This window comes from Labeo rohita, chromosome 4 (assembly GCF_022985175.1).
Source record: "Labeo rohita strain BAU-BD-2019 chromosome 4, IGBB_LRoh.1.0, whole genome shotgun sequence".
Lineage (NCBI taxonomy): Eukaryota > Metazoa > Chordata > Actinopteri > Cypriniformes > Cyprinidae > Labeo > Labeo rohita.
The window spans coordinates 20,369,832-20,386,858 of NC_066872.1; the positions used below are offsets into that span (position 1 = coordinate 20,369,832).

The 17,027-nt window shown below is 34.5% G+C and overlaps 3 protein-coding genes and 1 pseudogene across 4 annotated transcripts in view; 3 read left to right on the forward strand and 1 right to left on the reverse strand.

The window, feature by feature from the left end:
• LOC127164208 (gastrula zinc finger protein XlCGF8.2DB) overlaps nt 1-17,027 on the reverse strand; it is a 196,520-nt gene that overhangs the window by 59,361 nt on the left and 120,132 nt on the right. The gene's annotated exons all lie outside the window — the stretch shown is intronic.
• The window catches only part of LOC127164203 (gastrula zinc finger protein XlCGF7.1), a 240,762-nt gene that overhangs the window by 16,953 nt on the left and 206,782 nt on the right, over nt 1-17,027 (forward strand). The window lies entirely within an intron of this gene.
• LOC127164526 (gastrula zinc finger protein XlCGF57.1-like) lies at nt 175-12,192 on the forward strand (annotated as a pseudogene).
• LOC127164228 (gastrula zinc finger protein XlCGF8.2DB-like) lies at nt 10,331-14,938 on the forward strand. Of its 2 annotated transcripts, none has more exons than XM_051108038.1 (2): nt 10,331-10,450; nt 13,184-14,938. In XM_051108038.1, exon 2 carries the CDS (start codon nt 13,189-13,191, stop codon nt 14,176-14,178), a length of 990 nt encoding a protein of 329 aa, XP_050963995.1. In that variant the 5' UTR covers nt 10,331-10,450; nt 13,184-13,188; the 3' UTR covers nt 14,179-14,938. The 2 variants fall into 2 exon arrangements, with proteins under 2 accessions (XP_050963995.1, XP_050963996.1); XM_051108039.1 differs by lacking the exon at nt 10,331-10,450 and adding an exon at nt 12,277-12,365.

A 17,027-nucleotide genomic window follows, 5' to 3' on the forward strand; every position in this document is an offset into this window, starting at 1 on the left:
ATTAGCAGAATAAAAGTGCTCTGATATTACACATAAATCTGATTCACTGCACATTTGATTCTACTGCTAGAATTTTTATCATGGAAAAACTAAAATTTTGGATACTAGTAAAGCTAGTAGAGCAGTTTTTTCTTTATGTAAATACCCCCGTGTGAACAGGACTTTTATTTTGTTCTGGTGATGTGACGTTACAGGGTTGCGTCGCGCTCCTGCCTCTGAGTAACAGCTGAAGAAAGGTTTGTTGTTTTAATTATTTGAAGTGTTTAAATCGATACAACGCGTTTACTATACTTTACTGTTGTAAAGGTAATTAGCTAGTATTGAATGCAACCATACTTTATGTAACACTTTGTAATTAACACTATCTAATATGTTATCTTATCTAATGAACGTTAATCTGTGTGAGTAAAGCGCGTTACACGAGCAACAGGAAATTTGTCTCATTTCGATCCCTATATCGTGATTCAGATTATCGTGAACACGAATTCATTCAATGATGGAAAAATGAATCGTCTCGAAACTCCGAGTCAATAGAATCAATTGCATCGCAAAATGATTCGGTTTTGAATCGCTCGAATAAGCGCACGTTGTCAACACCTGCTGCTCAAAGCTGTAAATGTAACGAGAACAACAAACAAACGTGTAATGAATTTTTACAAACAATGACTGTTTACCACTATTTGTCTTATTATTATTATTGGAAAGTCTAGTCTGTTAAATGCAATATAGTAACCATTTAATACATAATATTAATCAAAAGTAAGTAGTAAAGCCTGTGTAATTTGTGCTTTTTGTTTAATTTGCTCAATTGTTATTTATTGTTAAAATAATTATTTATTAATTATTGTGTGAGTGGTTTTGGCTTATCAGTCCTTTTAAGTCCATTAACTATCACTTTGAATTACCCTTTACCCGTGTCTGCTGAACTAGGGAGCTGATTGAGACACCCTTATGCTTAGTTTGCATTTATTTTTCTTTCTGTTAATTATAGCTACTCATCTTCAACAGGACAAAGTGTCCAAATACACAGAAAAACTGCTGGTGAAGCTCCACGTGACACACTATTATAAAGATGGCATTTATTAAAGAGGAGAGTGAAGACATGAAGATTGAAGAAACAATCAGAGTCAAACAAGAAGATAATGAGGAACAAACAGGTTGGTTTTCATTCTCAAGGCTGGACTATTGTAAAGCATTTTTTTTGTTCTACACATTTTCTCAATTCATTTGCAGGTGTTTTGTACACACTCTGCCCTCCTGCAGCTTTCTCACCTTCCTTTTTAAAAGGATTTCAGTTTAATTTATTGCGTAATTTTTTTTTCTTCAAATGTTCTTCAAATAATGATGGTAAGATTTCTAATCTAAACTGTCATGATTTAAAAAAAACATTCTACTCCCTTTTTTTAGTGCTCTGGTTTAAACTAGATGACAAATTGTTCTTTAAATTTCCACCACTTATTTATTCACATTTCCAAAATAATTGAAATTGCATCCTTTTTACAAAGAGCAACAATCTGATTGTTTTTGATGTAAAAATTATAATGGGAATATTGAGGAAACTTTACATGCCAAAATGCACTTGTCCAAATAGATGAAGTGTCTTTTGTCTCAGAGTGAACTTGGTGAATTTTGTAGTTAATAATAGTCTATTCCCTGTGGTGGGAAAACATATACATGAATAAAAAACAGAGGACCTAATACTGAGCCCTGTGGAACTCCATGCTTGTGTTTCATTTACACAAGGAAAGCAGTAGATATATGAAACATAAACAATGCTAATACTTGTCCACAAATGCCAAAATAATTCCCAAGCTACTCAAGAGAATGTTACGATCTATATTGTTGAAAGATCTAATAGCACCTGAAGGAATATAGGCATGATTACATGCAAATAACTGATCATTTGTAGCTTTAATAAGCACAGTTTCTGTACTACGATGGGTCTTAAATCATGACTTAAATTGTTCACAAATACAGTATCGTAGGACATGGGTGAGAGGACAATATTTTTCTAATACTTTAGGCTTAAATGGCAAATTTGACATCTGTTTATAATTAATCAGCTCTCCTGAGTCAGCAATATTCTATATACTCCTCTCTATGTACCAATATTCTATATAATATACTCCTCTCCAGGAGTTAGCAATATTGAGCTCAGTGAGTAACTAGCATACATGTCGGTGGTTTTTATGCTATACATCTAAATACATCTAAATATATTGATGTTTGATGCTTTAACCCTTAAATGCATACCTCAGGTCTTTATTGACCCGGGACGTCATTTACTACCCTCCCTCATTTTTTAAAGTTTGACATCAACTTTCTAAGCATTCCTTAATCTATTCATTTATGAACAATAAAACAACAACAACAAAAAAATCATAAAATATGAAAGAATATAAAATAGAATATCATCAGCAAAATTTGAATTGGTTTGAATGGCTTTACTGCGGAGCAATTACTGTATGCAATAAAATATAAATGTAACTGTCATTTGAAGGTGGATGTGGTGAATAAGCTGCCAGCGATCAAACTATTGATTTTGAAGTACTGAAAATGATAGTTTTGCGAATATGGTTGAGATTGGGAATATGAGATTCATCTGCTTAAATTGAACTCTTGTAAGTTTCAAAAGGTAAATGAATTATGCTTTATTTTATTCTTCTGTACTTGTTCTTAAAATATCAAGAGAGTTTTATGCAAGTTAGAGATCCATCCATCCTGGATATATTGGTCTGGGTCGTTAAAGACCCGAATATGTCATAGTGACTGGCGAAACAGCCACGCATTTAAGGGTTAAAATGGAGTTAACTTGTATTGATCTCTTTTTGCTTTAGACTTGATGCCACTGAATGAAGAAAGTCAAGATGTGAATAAAACGGACGACAAAAATCAGTATGAGAAACATCATTTATTTAATTGCTCACAGACTAAAAAGACTTCTTCACAAAAAAGATCTCAAAAGACAGGAGCTAGAAGTAATTTTATGTGTCATCAGTGTGGAAAGTGTTTAAGTACGAAAGAAAACCATGAAATCCATATGAGAATTCACACTGGAGAAAAGCCTTACGCCTGCCAACAATGTGAAAAGAGTTTCTCTAAAAAAGGAAGCCTTAAAGCTCATATGCGAATTCACACAGGAAAGAAGCCTTACACCTGTCCACAGTGCGAAAAGAGTTTCTACCAACAAGGAAGCCTCAAAGTCCACATGAGAATTCACACCGGAAAGAGCTATTTCACCTGCCAACAATGTGGAAAAAGTTTTACTAGAAAAGGAATCCTTGAAGTCCATAAAAGAATTCACAGTGGAGAAAAGCCATTCATATGCCCTCAGTGTGGAAAGCGTTTTGATCAACAAGGAAACCTTATAGTCCACCAGAGAATTCACACAGGAGTGAAGCCTTACACCTGCCAAGAGTGCGGAAGGAGTTTCTATCAACAAGGAAACCTCAAAGTCCACATGAGAGTTCACACTGGAGTGAAGCCATCTACCTGCCAACAGTGTGGAAATGGTTTCAGATCTAAAACATCCCTTAATAACCACATGAGGATTCACTCAAGAGAGAAACGTTTATGTGCCTTGAGGGTGGAAGAAGTTTCACAAACAGAAAACACTGTAAGAATCATGTAATAGCTCATTTGCCCTCATTTGTTTTTTAGTCATTTGATTTCATTGTAAAAAGTGAATGTTCCGTGTTCCGTCACTATAGAGGCAGTAGGGAATGATTGTTTGATGGTTAAATATCCCTATATATAAACATGCAAATAGTGCTGTGTTTCCTTAGTTGCTTGGAACATTGTTTTCAAACAAAATGATTTACTTTTATTAGATTATGCATTTGGGTATATATTTAGACATTATTAAAATCTACTTTTTGCAGCGTCAGTTTTTGCATTATCACTGCAGTCAATTCTGGACACAAAGAAAACATTTTGTTACTCATACATATACTAGTTTGATCATCAAAATTATCATACTAGTTTTCAATCAAAATTCTGACTCTAATATTTTAATCTGACTCTAATTTGAAAAGAAATGTTCGAATTGCATCATGTTATTGGTTAACTGCTGATCAAAAATTCTGGGTATCTCATAATTTAAATTATCCTTTCATTAAATTACATGCTAATCAAAGCCACATTCATTTAGATTAAAATGCTATTATACACTAAATTTAAAAAAAAAAAGGAAACAAAACGTTATGCTGTTTTAATTTTAATACAACACCAGATGAATTCTGCACATTGTTTGTGAATATATTATGCCATAAGACAGGCACAAATGACAAGTCATCAAGAAATATTCAGTGCATACACTATGGTGCAACAAAAAAAAAAAAAAAACAACCATCGATGAATCTAAAATACAAAAATGGCTTAGGAAAAGATAAACAAAAATAACCAATATGCAATATAGAAATGTCTTTTCTGTACATAAAATGCATATCTAGTTTCATCAGGCTTCAGCAAACACCAGCCCAAAAATGTTTTCACTAAAATAGGGGACTGAACCTTGAGACATCATAGTGAATTCAATGAAGGATAAAGGTAATTCAAAAGAGTTAAATGGTTTAACCAGCCTTTTGTTGTGATTCAGTTGGTTTGGGGTTAGAACAGATAAAAATGTAACACAATCTCTTTGTGCTCCATGAAAGAAGATCATGTGAGTTTGTGACAGCATAAGAATGAGTAAATGAGAGGAATCTTTTTGGTTGAACCACTATTTTACAGGTATTCTTATTAAGAACTAACAAACACAATGAATATAAAACCAAACATACATTTTCTTGAAGATTGAATCCTTCTTGCTTGTTGACAAAGCCATTTAGCTCATTCCAGTAGTAAAATGAATAGTGTGAATAATTTTAGATGTAAATCCTATTATTTCAAGGTACTGGACTGTTATCTGACATTTTTGGTGCCTATTGTTTTTTGTTTGCTTGTTTTTTGTTTGTGTTTTAAGTTCACTGTAACAAAACAAAACAAATTTCAGACATACTTGACAATAAAGCTCTTTCTGACTAATGACAAAATTCATGCAACAGATAACACTGTCTCTATATAGACCCTTGTCACATTTCCAGGGCTTTCAGAAGTGAAAGTCATTGTAGTTGTGTAAACTTCTGTAGTGATGAATGGAAATTCCCATCTCACCTCCTTTGTATTAAAACTAATTATCTGTTTCTATGTAATTTAATGGCAAGAAGTTCATAAGAAAGTGTAAGTAAGAAAACAAATTATAGTATTACAAATGTACTTTATAATTTTACTTTATACGTTTATAAATTTACACTGGTACTGACTGTGGAAATGCATCACCATATGCATATAATAGACGGCAGTATTTTGAAACTTTTATTTTGCTCTGGTGAAGCGACGTCATAACCTGCGCCGCGCTCCTGCAGCTGTTGTGATTCAGCTGAGCGAAAGGTTTGTGGTTTTAAGTTTAGAATTCAATGCGATATGTTTTGTCAGTCTAACGTTTTAGAAGCTACGGAAAACAAATTGATCATTCTTAAATATAACGATGTAATACTTTATTTAACGTTGTTTTGGTTAGTAAAGCGCATCCTCATATTAATAACAGAAAAGGTGCGTCTCATTGCACTCTCTATATCCCTATTTCAGTTATATCGTACAAGTACTGGAAATAAGTGACAAGAGAAACGGAGCTTTTTTGAAAATCCGAATCAACTGAACCAAATCATTCGCAAAACGATTCAGTGGTTTGAATCGCTCGAATCAGCTCATGCTGACGACAAACGATAACAACAAACACAAACGTGTGTAATGATAGCTTTTACAAACTGCAGGTATTGTCATGAAAGTGAAATCTATTAGATATTATGTACAAATAATTGAATAACAAATATAAATAATAAGTACAAATATGAATAATGAATCTCTTACCAGTAGGGTTGCTAACTTCAGAAAAAGAAAATATAGAACAGAATAAGGGACGCTCAAAATATTTGTTCTGTACCACATAGTATGTCATTTATGTGCCTTAGCATAAAAGGAATATGGGACAAACTGTATAGCTTTCATACATGATGCATTAAATTCCATATCATAAGGAACAGTGTGCTGATTACTAACTACTGAACTGGAGATCTGTTTGAGATGCACCCAGAGATTTAGATGGCATTTATTTTTCTTTTGATTTATTATTCTCATCTTAAACTCATAGAAAAACTCCTGGTGAAGCAGGTGAGATCCGCGTGACTTACTATTATAAAGATGGCGTTTATTAAAGAGGAGAGTGAAGACATGAAGATTGAAGAAGCATTAAGAGTCAATCAAGAAGACACTGAGGAACAAACAAAGATGGCGTTTATTAAAGAGGAGAGTGAAGATATGAGGATTGAAGAAGCATTCACAGTTAAAAAAGAAGATACTGAGGAACAAACAGGTTGGTTTTCTTTCTCATTTGATCCCTATTAAAATGTCCACTAAACCAGAAATGGAGATATAAAAAAATGCAAAGTAGCCTGGATTTACTTAAATTTTTATGTCAATTGGGTTACTTTGTATTTAAAGGAGAAGTCCATTTCCAAAACGAAGATTCACATATAATGTACTCACCCCCTTGTCATCCAAGATGTTCATGTCTTTCTTTCTTCAGTCGTAAAGAAATTACGTTTTTTAATATAATGGACTGGTATGGTGACCCGACTTTCAAAATGCAGTTTAAATGCGGCTTCAAACGATCCCAAATGCGGTTGTAAATGATCCCAGGCAAGAAATAATACAATTTATATACTTTTTAATGTCAAACGCTCGTCTTGTCTTACTCTGCCTGGATTGTTTTTTTCTGGTTTATGACAGCGTATGTCAAAAAACTCCCATCTCATGTTCTCCCTCAACTTCAAAATGGTCCTATTTCACTGTTTTACCTTTTTTGTTGAGGATGTTTTATCTTCTTTGCATGTTTACTTTGCAATGAATGTGTCAGTACTTCTGCAGCGATGTAGGATGATTTTGAAATGATTTTTGAAGTTGAGGGAGACTTCGCGTACACGAGTTTAAGAACCACCGAATCACGTAAGCAGTTTTAAATTTGTCCAAAACTATTAAGTTAATTAAGTTACCCTAAAATAAGTATTTTTACCTTCAACCAGAACTCAACTCCACTCAAACTGCCCTAAAATTATTATTTTTTTCTACCTAGGAACATAACGCGTGAATTTTGGCCTGGTTGTCCTGCATAATTCTGCTGATACAATGACAATATTGAGAAACACAATGTGACTTTTGAAAGTTCAGAACAGGAACTCAACTATAACTTTTATTGTATAGAGAGAAATAAGCAGGACAAACTCCAAAATTAACCTATTTAGTTGACAAAAAAAAAAGAGAGAGATAAGGTGTTAGAATGACATCTTATAAAAACATCCTGTAAGTTTCAGAACTCTTTCTCGAGACAACTTTCTAGTTGTTAGTCTAAAAACAGCTTATATTTAAGCCAACCTGCCAAAACAACAGCTTGTGAAATATACGACTCTTTGATGTAATCGTGTCTGTAAACACCACCTCCATGGAAGATCAACGCTTGCTTCTACATCGCCGCCCAATGATTTGCGCATGTAGTGTTTATGAGAGACGAACATGCAGGTGTATGTAAAAACCAAATGATAAAGATGGCTCTGAAGACAAAAAGATGCTGTGCAGTGCCAAGTTGTGGAAAAAACAGTGCATTGCCTTCCTTCTAATCCCAACATTAGGAAAGAGTGGATTAACTTTATATTTAATGAAGATCCAGACCACGTCAGTAAGAACTTGGTGCTTTCTTCACTTCATTTTACCGCGGATTTGTTTACAAGGCACAATTCGACGTGGGATTTTCAAAAAGATTCAAACTAAAAGACGATGCTGTGCCGACTATATCGGATCCGACAGTAATGTCGCAACACAAGTGTGAGTAACTGTTTTTATTACGTAGTCACTATTGCTTTGTTTCTTCTTACATGTATTGAATTATATGCGTTTTTGTACAAAATCACAGCAGCGTCCATTTATGAGGAATATACACTGCCAAACATACACAACTATTAGCCAATCATAGCAGTGGGTGTGTACTTCCGCAGTCTACCATGCCAACTCAAACAGAGCGTTCTGATGAGGAAGGTTAAAAACAAGACAGATAATAGCTTATTACTTATAAAATGTTTTCTAAATGTCCCTCTAGGACCAACACAGGATAGTTGTGTACCTAGAAGATCATTTAGACCAACATGATAAAAAGTAATGACAGAACTGTCCAGGCAAGCAGGGATGTGGATCTATATGCAGGTAATTTATTAACGTAACAGAGGAAAAGAGTTGTGTTTTCCATAGTTGTTTGATAAGATGTCTCTTCATTTACAGAAGTGGTAGCAGTCAGATATATAGAACAAAAAGCATATTTCTTGTCCACAAATGCCTACATAATTCTCAAGCTATCCAACAAAATGTTGTGGTATATGTTGTTTAAGATCTAATGCAGTATCTCTAAGAGAGATATATAACTTTAATAATAAGCACAGTTTCTGTTACACTTTAAAAGTATTTTCTAATATTGTAGACCAGGGACCGGTTGCATAAAAGGTTGAGACTTGTCTTAAAAGTTAGTCCGCTAGTTTTTTTTTCTTTAAGACTGGTCATACTTTTTCAGAAAATAAGACTGATTACCCTTTGGCTGACCACTAGTTGGTTAGACTAGTTCTTAAGACACTGTCTTAACATAGAGGCTGAGTTTATGCAACTGGCTCCAGGGCCCGTATTCACAAAACGTCTTGAGGCTAAAAGTAGCTCAAAAGTAGCTCTTTTTTTTTTTTTTTTTTTTTCAGGAGAAAATCTTAAAAATAATGGGTGTGTCTATCCTAAATTTAGGATATTTCACAAAGCATTTTTGGTGCTAAAACTAACTCCTAGATCTGTGAAATGGTAGTAATGAAGAGGACTCCTAAGTCAGTAAGACCAAATTACAAACTATGCTCCCTGCTGAAAAACAGTACAAACCATCACAAAAATTCTAATAGTTTCCACTACAAATACCATTACAAACATTACAAATGATCAACTTTTAACCATTAAAACTATTAAAAAATGGATTCCTGTAGGGTGTTTTGGGACACGTTCCATTAGAATTTAGTGGTTTTAACAAATCACCAATAGAAGGCAACAAATTACCAAGAGACCAACAGGCATCATTACAGTTACCATTAAAAACCAGTAAAACCATTCAAAATTCAGATTGTTTCTATTGTTTTTTTTCTGCCTTGGAATGTAAATTTTTTACAAACATGCTGCATTCATTTGCACGTTTTTCCGTATGTCTTTTTTTGTTTTAAAGGTTATCCCAACTCCAAATTTTGCTATTCCCATATTCTCCATATTGAATAAATCTCTGACAGAGACCCCTCCCATTTTAGCCAATCACTGTGTGCATAGGTAGTAAGCATGCTGACATCATCCATAGCATAACTTAACTTAACTTACTCTTAACTTAAGACTTCACTCTATTTCTAGTAAAAGTTTGTTTCAGCAGCTTTGTGGATCATGTTAAGAGAAAACTCTACATTCAGAACTTTAAATTCTGCAACATTGTGACACTCCACAAGCTGGGTTTCACACCCGTTTTAGACATAAATGGCATTGGGCCATTGTTACTTTCTGTTCTGCTATTGCTTTTTAATGGGGGTTAACTTGTATTTGTCTTTTTTCACTGTAGACCTGATGGCACTGAAAGAAGAGAGTGAAAAACTAAATGAAATGCAAGATAAAGATCAGTGTAAGAAATGTGAGGATTCCACAACTGGAACTAGAAGTTATTTCACCTGCCAACAGTGTGGAAAGAGTTTCGATCATCAAGGAAACTTCAAAGCCCACATGACAGTTCACACCAGAGAGAAGCCTTTCATATGCAAACTGTGTGGATATAGTTTCAGTCGAAAAGGAAGCCTTCAAAGGCACATGATTGTTCACACTGGAGAAAAAACCTTATACATGCCCTCAATGTGGAAGGAGTTTTCCACATAAACATACTTTTAATGCCCACAAGAAAATTCACACTGGAGAGAAGCCTTTCACCTGCCAATATTGTGGAAATGGTTTCACCCAAAAAAGAATCCTTAAAAGCCACATGACAATTCACACAGGAGAAAGGCCTTTCGTTTGCCAACAGTGCGGAAAATGTTTTACGCACAACAGAACCCTTAAAAAACACATGACCGTTCACACTGGCGAGAAGCCTTACACATGCCCTCAGTGTGGAAAAGGTTTTACTCAACAAGGAAGCATTAACAAGCACATAATGATTCACACTGGAGAGAAGCCATACACCTGCCAACAGTGTGGAAGGAGTTTCAATCAAAAAGGAAGTCTTAAATACCACATGAGAATTCACACCACAGAGAAGGATAAACCTGCAATTGTGTGGAAAGAGCTTCACAACAAAACCAAACCTTAGGTATCACATGAACAAAAGTCATTTACATGTTATCAGTGTGAAAAGAATTTCAGACTTAAGTAACCCTTAATAAGCACAAGGCTTCACAATGGAGAGAGACCTTTCTCGAATGAGATGTGTTCCACCTATCAGAAAGACTTAAAACATCATTTGCAAACTCATTCTGGAAAGACATTGCCGTTCTCAGTGTGACAAGAGGTTTACAAAAGGAGCTATTTCAGAAATGACAATGCTAGAAGAGAGATGTCTTCACAATTGCTACAGTTTATCTGCAAAATCAACTATAAATAAATTCTGTTTAAACTATTCAATATAGATGTATCTGTGTCTGTGAAAATTTTATCTCAAAATACCTCATGCACAAATTAGTATTTCATCCACTAAATGGCTTGGGTGGAAGCAAAAACATACTTTTCTCCTGTCTCTCTTGCAATGCCAGTGAGCTGCTATTCCCTTCCCTCTTTCCAGAAAGGGCTGTCTTTACAACAACAAAACATCTGCATGTGTTTTAAAGCCTCGTCAGTTTTTGTGAGAACTAAGTTCAGATACAAAGTTATCTTAAAAGCACAGAAAAAACTTACATGGTTGACATAATCAGGGTTTCTACAGGGCCTTAAAAAGTTTTGATCAAATTTGAAGGGCATAAAAGGTCTTAAATGGTACAACAAAGTCATAATTATAATTTCCAGAGGTCTTAAATTTAGGGACACAAGAATTGCAATATGGCTTAATATGACGATTACATTTCAAAAGGCTATGGTTTTATTGAATTAACGTCAGTGCTGCACATTTCAAAGTCAGGTGCTGTGTGGCTTTGTGTACTGCTGTTATTGGAGGGAAAAAACTATACTGTATTTCTGCTGTTCCAAAAGCGCCATCTGCTGGCAGAGAGTGAAATTGCGTTTTCAATAAGACTCCCTGTTGTTGTTTTTTTTTTACGCAGAAAACACGCCATTGTAAATGTGAACCATTGGATTGACAAGAAGCTAATGCTAATGCATTAACAAAATATAAACAAAGCACAAAGAGAGATATGATTCCTTTTATTTAAAATAGTTTAAAGGCTGAATGGTTAAGTTTATCATTTTAGAAAACTTTCTGCTTTTGTGAAAATTTGTAGGCTATCTGAACTGTGGACTAAATCATACTTGTTACAGTCAATTTGTTTATGTCTGTGAATGTGAGCAGCTGGGGAAGAAATCACATGTGTGTCAGTATTTTAGATCTGTGAAATAGTGTCTTTTGATCATGGTGACAATGCATTACTTATGCAACTCAACCAGGCCCTGGACAGCAATTGTTTAAATTCTGGATATTGTGACGTATGTAAAGCCCCAGTTACACATAACTGGTGTCACATATGTTAGCAATTTGTATTTGGTTCTACTGTTCTTTCTTGCTTCTGCGAATGTGTTGCTTTCAGTTTTTTGGGGGGAATTGTAACTCCAATTGTCAGCGATGTTTAAACCATCATGATGGGTCACTTCAAAGTTATAACAAACATCTGCTTTCTTCCTGAATATTGCCAGTTTTCTTTTAAAATAAATCATTACATGGATTTACTGTGTGAAGAGTTTTGGGTCTGATGGTTAAGTATAAAGAGTTTGTCCTTGTTTTGTTCCCCCCTACATTTTTTTTATTTTTTTGCACCTTCATCCCTAGAAGATGTATGGGTGATTAGTCCTTTTTTAAAGGATTAGTTCACTTTCAGAATAAAACGTTACTAATAATTTATCCTTAAGTCACCCAAGATGTTCATGTCTTTCTTCAGTCAAAAAGAAATTAAGGTTTTTGATTAAAACATTCCGGGATTTTTCTCTGTATAGTGGACTTCAATGGGACTGAATGGGTTGAAGGTCCATAAAGGGCTCTACACGATCCCAACTGAGTAATAAGGGTCTTATCTAGCGAAACGGTCAGTCATTTTCTTTAAATGAATAAAATGTTGTTTATTTTTTTTAACCAAAAATGTTTATCTTGCACCAGCTTGAGTTCACGCATTACGTAATCACACATGCGTGAAAGAACCGAACCAGTGTTTAGAAAAGTGAACATGCAAAGAAAGTCAAACGTCCTATACAAAAAAAAGTGAAACATCAATGTCTGATTTTGAAGTAGGAGAAGAAAATTAGCTTTTCTCCCTACCCAAATTTTCGATTCTAAGTACACAGACTAACAGTGCATGACTTTTCCAATGTAATCATGTAATGTGTGAAGACACATGCGCAAGACGAGCATTTGTGGTTAAAAAGTATAACGTGAAAATGACAGATTGTTTCACTAGATAAGACTATTATTCCTTGGCTGGGATTGTGTAGTACCCTTTGAAGCTGTAGTTTGGACCTTTAACCCATTGGCTACCCCTGAAGTTCATCATATAAAGAAAAATCCTGGAATGTTGTCCTCTAAAACTTTAATTTATTTGTGACTGAAGAAAGACATGAACATCTTGGATGACATGGAGGAGAGTAAATTATCAGGACATTTTTTTTATTCTGGATGTGAACAGGTTCAAACAGGTTTAAATGCCATCTTGATAGTTTTTGAGACGTCTTAAAGAAATTAAAGAGTTAGCAATATTGAGAAGTGATTCTCAGATTACATGTAATCTTAGTAGGTATAGGATCTAGTTTTATGTTGGTTTTAAAACTTTACATGTCTAAATAATTTGTTATCTGTTGCTTTGTGCCATTGAAATTGGGGTTAAGTTTTATTTGTCTCTTTTCCCCTTAGGCCTGATGGTGCTGAAAGAGGAGAATCAAGACCTGGATGAAATGGAAGAGGAAGCTCAATATAAGAATAAGCATAATTTTATAACTGGAGAAAAATATTTTACTTGCTCACAGACTGAAAAAACTTCCTCAAGTGAAAAGACTCAGAAAACAGGAAATATCAGGTATTTCACTTGCCAACAGTGTGGAAAGTGTTTTAATCAAAAACAAGGTATTGAGAGACACATGAGGATTCACACAGGAGAGAAGCCTTATGCCTGCCAACATTGTGGAAAGCATTTCAATAGAGAAGTAACTCTTAAAAGACACGTTAGAATTCACAATGGAGAGAAGCCATACACATGCCAACAGTGTGGAAGGAGTTTCACTCAACTTGGAAACCTTGGAGTCCACATGAGTATTCACACTGGAGAGAAGCCTTACAAATGTCAACAGTGTGGAAAAAGTTTCAACCGGAAAGGAAACCTTAATTCCCACATGACAGTTCACACTGGAGAGAGCCTTTTCACCTGCAAACAATGTGGAATAAGTTTCACTCAAAAAGAAAGCTTTAACAGACACATGAGAATTCACAATGGAGAACAGCCTCACACCTGCTTTCAGTGTGGAAAGACTTTTGATCAGCATGCAAACCTTAAAATCCATATGAAAGTTCACGGAGGGAAACCATACACATGCCCTCAGTGTGGAAGGAATTTCCGTCAAAAACGACACTTCGAAGGCCACTTGAGAATTCACTCTGGAGAGCAACCATACACATGCCCTCAGTGTGGAAAGAGTTTCAATTACAAACAACACTTGGAAGACCACATAAGAATTCACACAGGAGAGAAGCCTTTCACATGCCAACAATGTGGAAAAAGCTTCAACCGAAAAGATACCCTAAACAGGCACATGAGAGTTCACACTGGAGAGAAGCCGTTTATTTGTGGTCACTGTGGAAAGAGTTTCAAACATAAAGCAGCCCTTAAGTACCACATGAGTTTTCACACATGAGAGAACTGTTTTTCTCATCAGTGTGGACTTGTCGAAAGTTTCAGAGACACGAAACATCTTAGGAATCGTGTAATAACACCAGAGAGAGGCCTGTCATGTGCCATCACTGTGGAAAGACTTGCAGAAAAAAAGGCAATCTTGAGGTTCACAGAAGCGCCCCCGATTTAGTAAAATGTGTTTTGGTTTGATCGGATCTCAAATAGACTGTCTATTATTTCAAGAGTGAGGAGTAAATGGGTGGGTTTTTTCAGATCTTGTGGTCAAATGGACAAAATACATTCATACAATTTACATATAAACATGAAATGAGACAATGGAAAAAGATAAGGAGAGCAGTAGCTTTAAAACCACACCATGTTAGAAGTGAGGAATGGTGGAGAACATTGTACTTGGCACATTTTTCATCTTCAAATTAAAGTTACAACTTAAGCTTCCAAAGTTTATATCCTACCTGGTAAGATGCTTCATGTACTTTTTATGCATTAGATCAGTAGGAGGAGGGAAGGCGGTCTTTTGTGGTTATTTGAATACATTTGACCACATGAGTGTTTACATTTATAAAAGCAATCAAATCAAATGAGTTTTTGACTACCTCTGGATATGGCAGAAAGTGGACAAGCTGGACAAATGGACAAAAGATTTGTACCTATGTTTAATGTTCAGTACAACAAAAACACATCTTAAATGCTATGTGTAAACTTGATTAATATGTAAGTATGTGCTGCATGTTTTCCACGTATTAACATAATAAATGTGGTCACAAAACAGCATTTATGTAAGCATCTGATCATATCGATTGATCAGTGTGGTCTTGTGTGTCTTGTTTCTTGTATGAATCTAGCTGACATTATACCTGGGAATGAGTCAATGTCATATATAGAAAAAGCTATTTTATTAAGAAAACATTTGAAAGATATTGAAAAATGTGTATGCATCAAGAGAAGGATTGTTATTAAATCTGCTGGAATGACAGTAACAGGTAAAATGTACAATTAGTTGTTACAATTTTCATTTCAAAGGACATTTATAGTGCAGATGGGTTCAAGCCAGTCATCTACATTTAATGCAGAAAATGGTATACCACAGGGAAGTATAATTAGTCCTTTAAATAAATGATTATTGATATATTTTGCAGATGATGGTACCATATCGAAGAGGGGTCAAAACGTTTTGCAAGTAATTTCTTGGTGAAACAATGAACTATAGACTCTAGATTTAAAATGTCAACAAGTAAATCATATTGTATATTACAGATCTATAATACAGGGTTTCCGCTGGACATTGAAAAGCATTAAAAGCCATTAAATGGACTTAGCAAATATTGTGGCCTTAAATGGCATTAAAAGTCATTAAATTAGATTCCTACTGCCATTAAAAATAATATTACTTGTTTATTTTTAATAAATCCTTTATAATTATTTTTTTGTTGTTGTTGTTTGCTGTCAGAACGTACAGTATGTACATTGGTGTAATACACATGTGGAACCAGTTTGCTAATTGTCTCCAGTCAGTGCGAATGCCGGACGTTTGGACATCAGCGGGATGGAACATGGAGGAGTAAAACTTAAAGCAGAGAATATACATTTTATAAAGTTGGAAAGAAATGGGTAAGTGCTATTGAGTAATTTTTGTAAGAATGATTCTGATTTAATTACATTCTGTGTAAATGACGATTGATAATGAATACAGTAACAAGGTTGTACCAGTTGAGGCTAGCACAGCCTTTCTGTATGTGACAGGGAGACTCTCGTGGAGAAATCAAAACAAATAAGCGCAACAACACAGACAAAGAAAACTCATGGAACAAACATACTATGGTAAAAATTGAGTTTTTATATTTATAAAATATAATGTAGCCTAGTTAAGCAACATGACGACCAAGAGAGTGCCGTTTCCCCGAATGTCAGCACGACTGCAGATTGATTGATCTTACTCATTCAGTAAATTAGTAGTTAACATTGTGGCTTAAGTCACTTAGATTTTTGAATAAAATACATCTTAAAATAGTCAATAATCAACTCCAGTCAATAAGTCTAGCTTTCAACAGCTATTCATACTTTTTAAAACCAATTTTGAAATATCTGTAAATGTATTTTGACGTCTGCTGATCCATTTCTAATTCAGTTCAGAGTGATACCGTTTATTTTAATTATGTAGATTTTCTAAAATTTCCAAGATTATCATCACTGCATCGTTAAATTAAATGGTTAATTTAAACTGGTCAAAAGTTTGGAATCAGTAAGATTCTTTTGAAAGAAGTCTCTAAGGTTTGTCTAAAAGACAAACCTTTTAATTTGTACAAGATCTATATTTGCTCACTTATCTTGTTGCTAAACAAACATATTTACTAACCTTGGGAATACAGCAATCAGCTTGGAAAACTGAAAGATTGCCCAGCTGGTATAAACTATTGTCATGTTTATACTGTTTTCACCTATACTTTACTTACTTTTTTCTTATGTGTATGTTTTGTATTTATTTTTATTTTGAAAAATCATGTTCATAGTTTTTATTTATGAATCCTGATAAACAACTAAATGTATATTTAATTCTTTTTTTACATTTGTATTTAGGATTTTCGATTTATGTGAACCCTGTTGTCAAATCCTGCAATAATAATAGTGATAATAATTTTTAAAATCATATTAGCTTTGAGGCTAATGCACACTGCTCATGCTACAACTTTTGCAGTTATAATAATAATAATTTAATAATTCAGCAGTGAGATTGTCAATACTGAATCTAAACCCACCCTTTAAAAGAGTTTTAGTAAAACTCACTCCTCCCGAGTTGTTTACCCTACTGTTAGCGAGGAGCTCTTCACACACGCAAACATCCTCAAGCCATTG

Bases quoted from the DNA above. Each gene is read 5' to 3' on its own strand.
- LOC127164228 (XM_051108038.1), top strand. From the start codon at position 13,189: ATGGTGCTGAAAGAGGAGAATCAAGACCTGGATGAAATGGAAGAGGAA.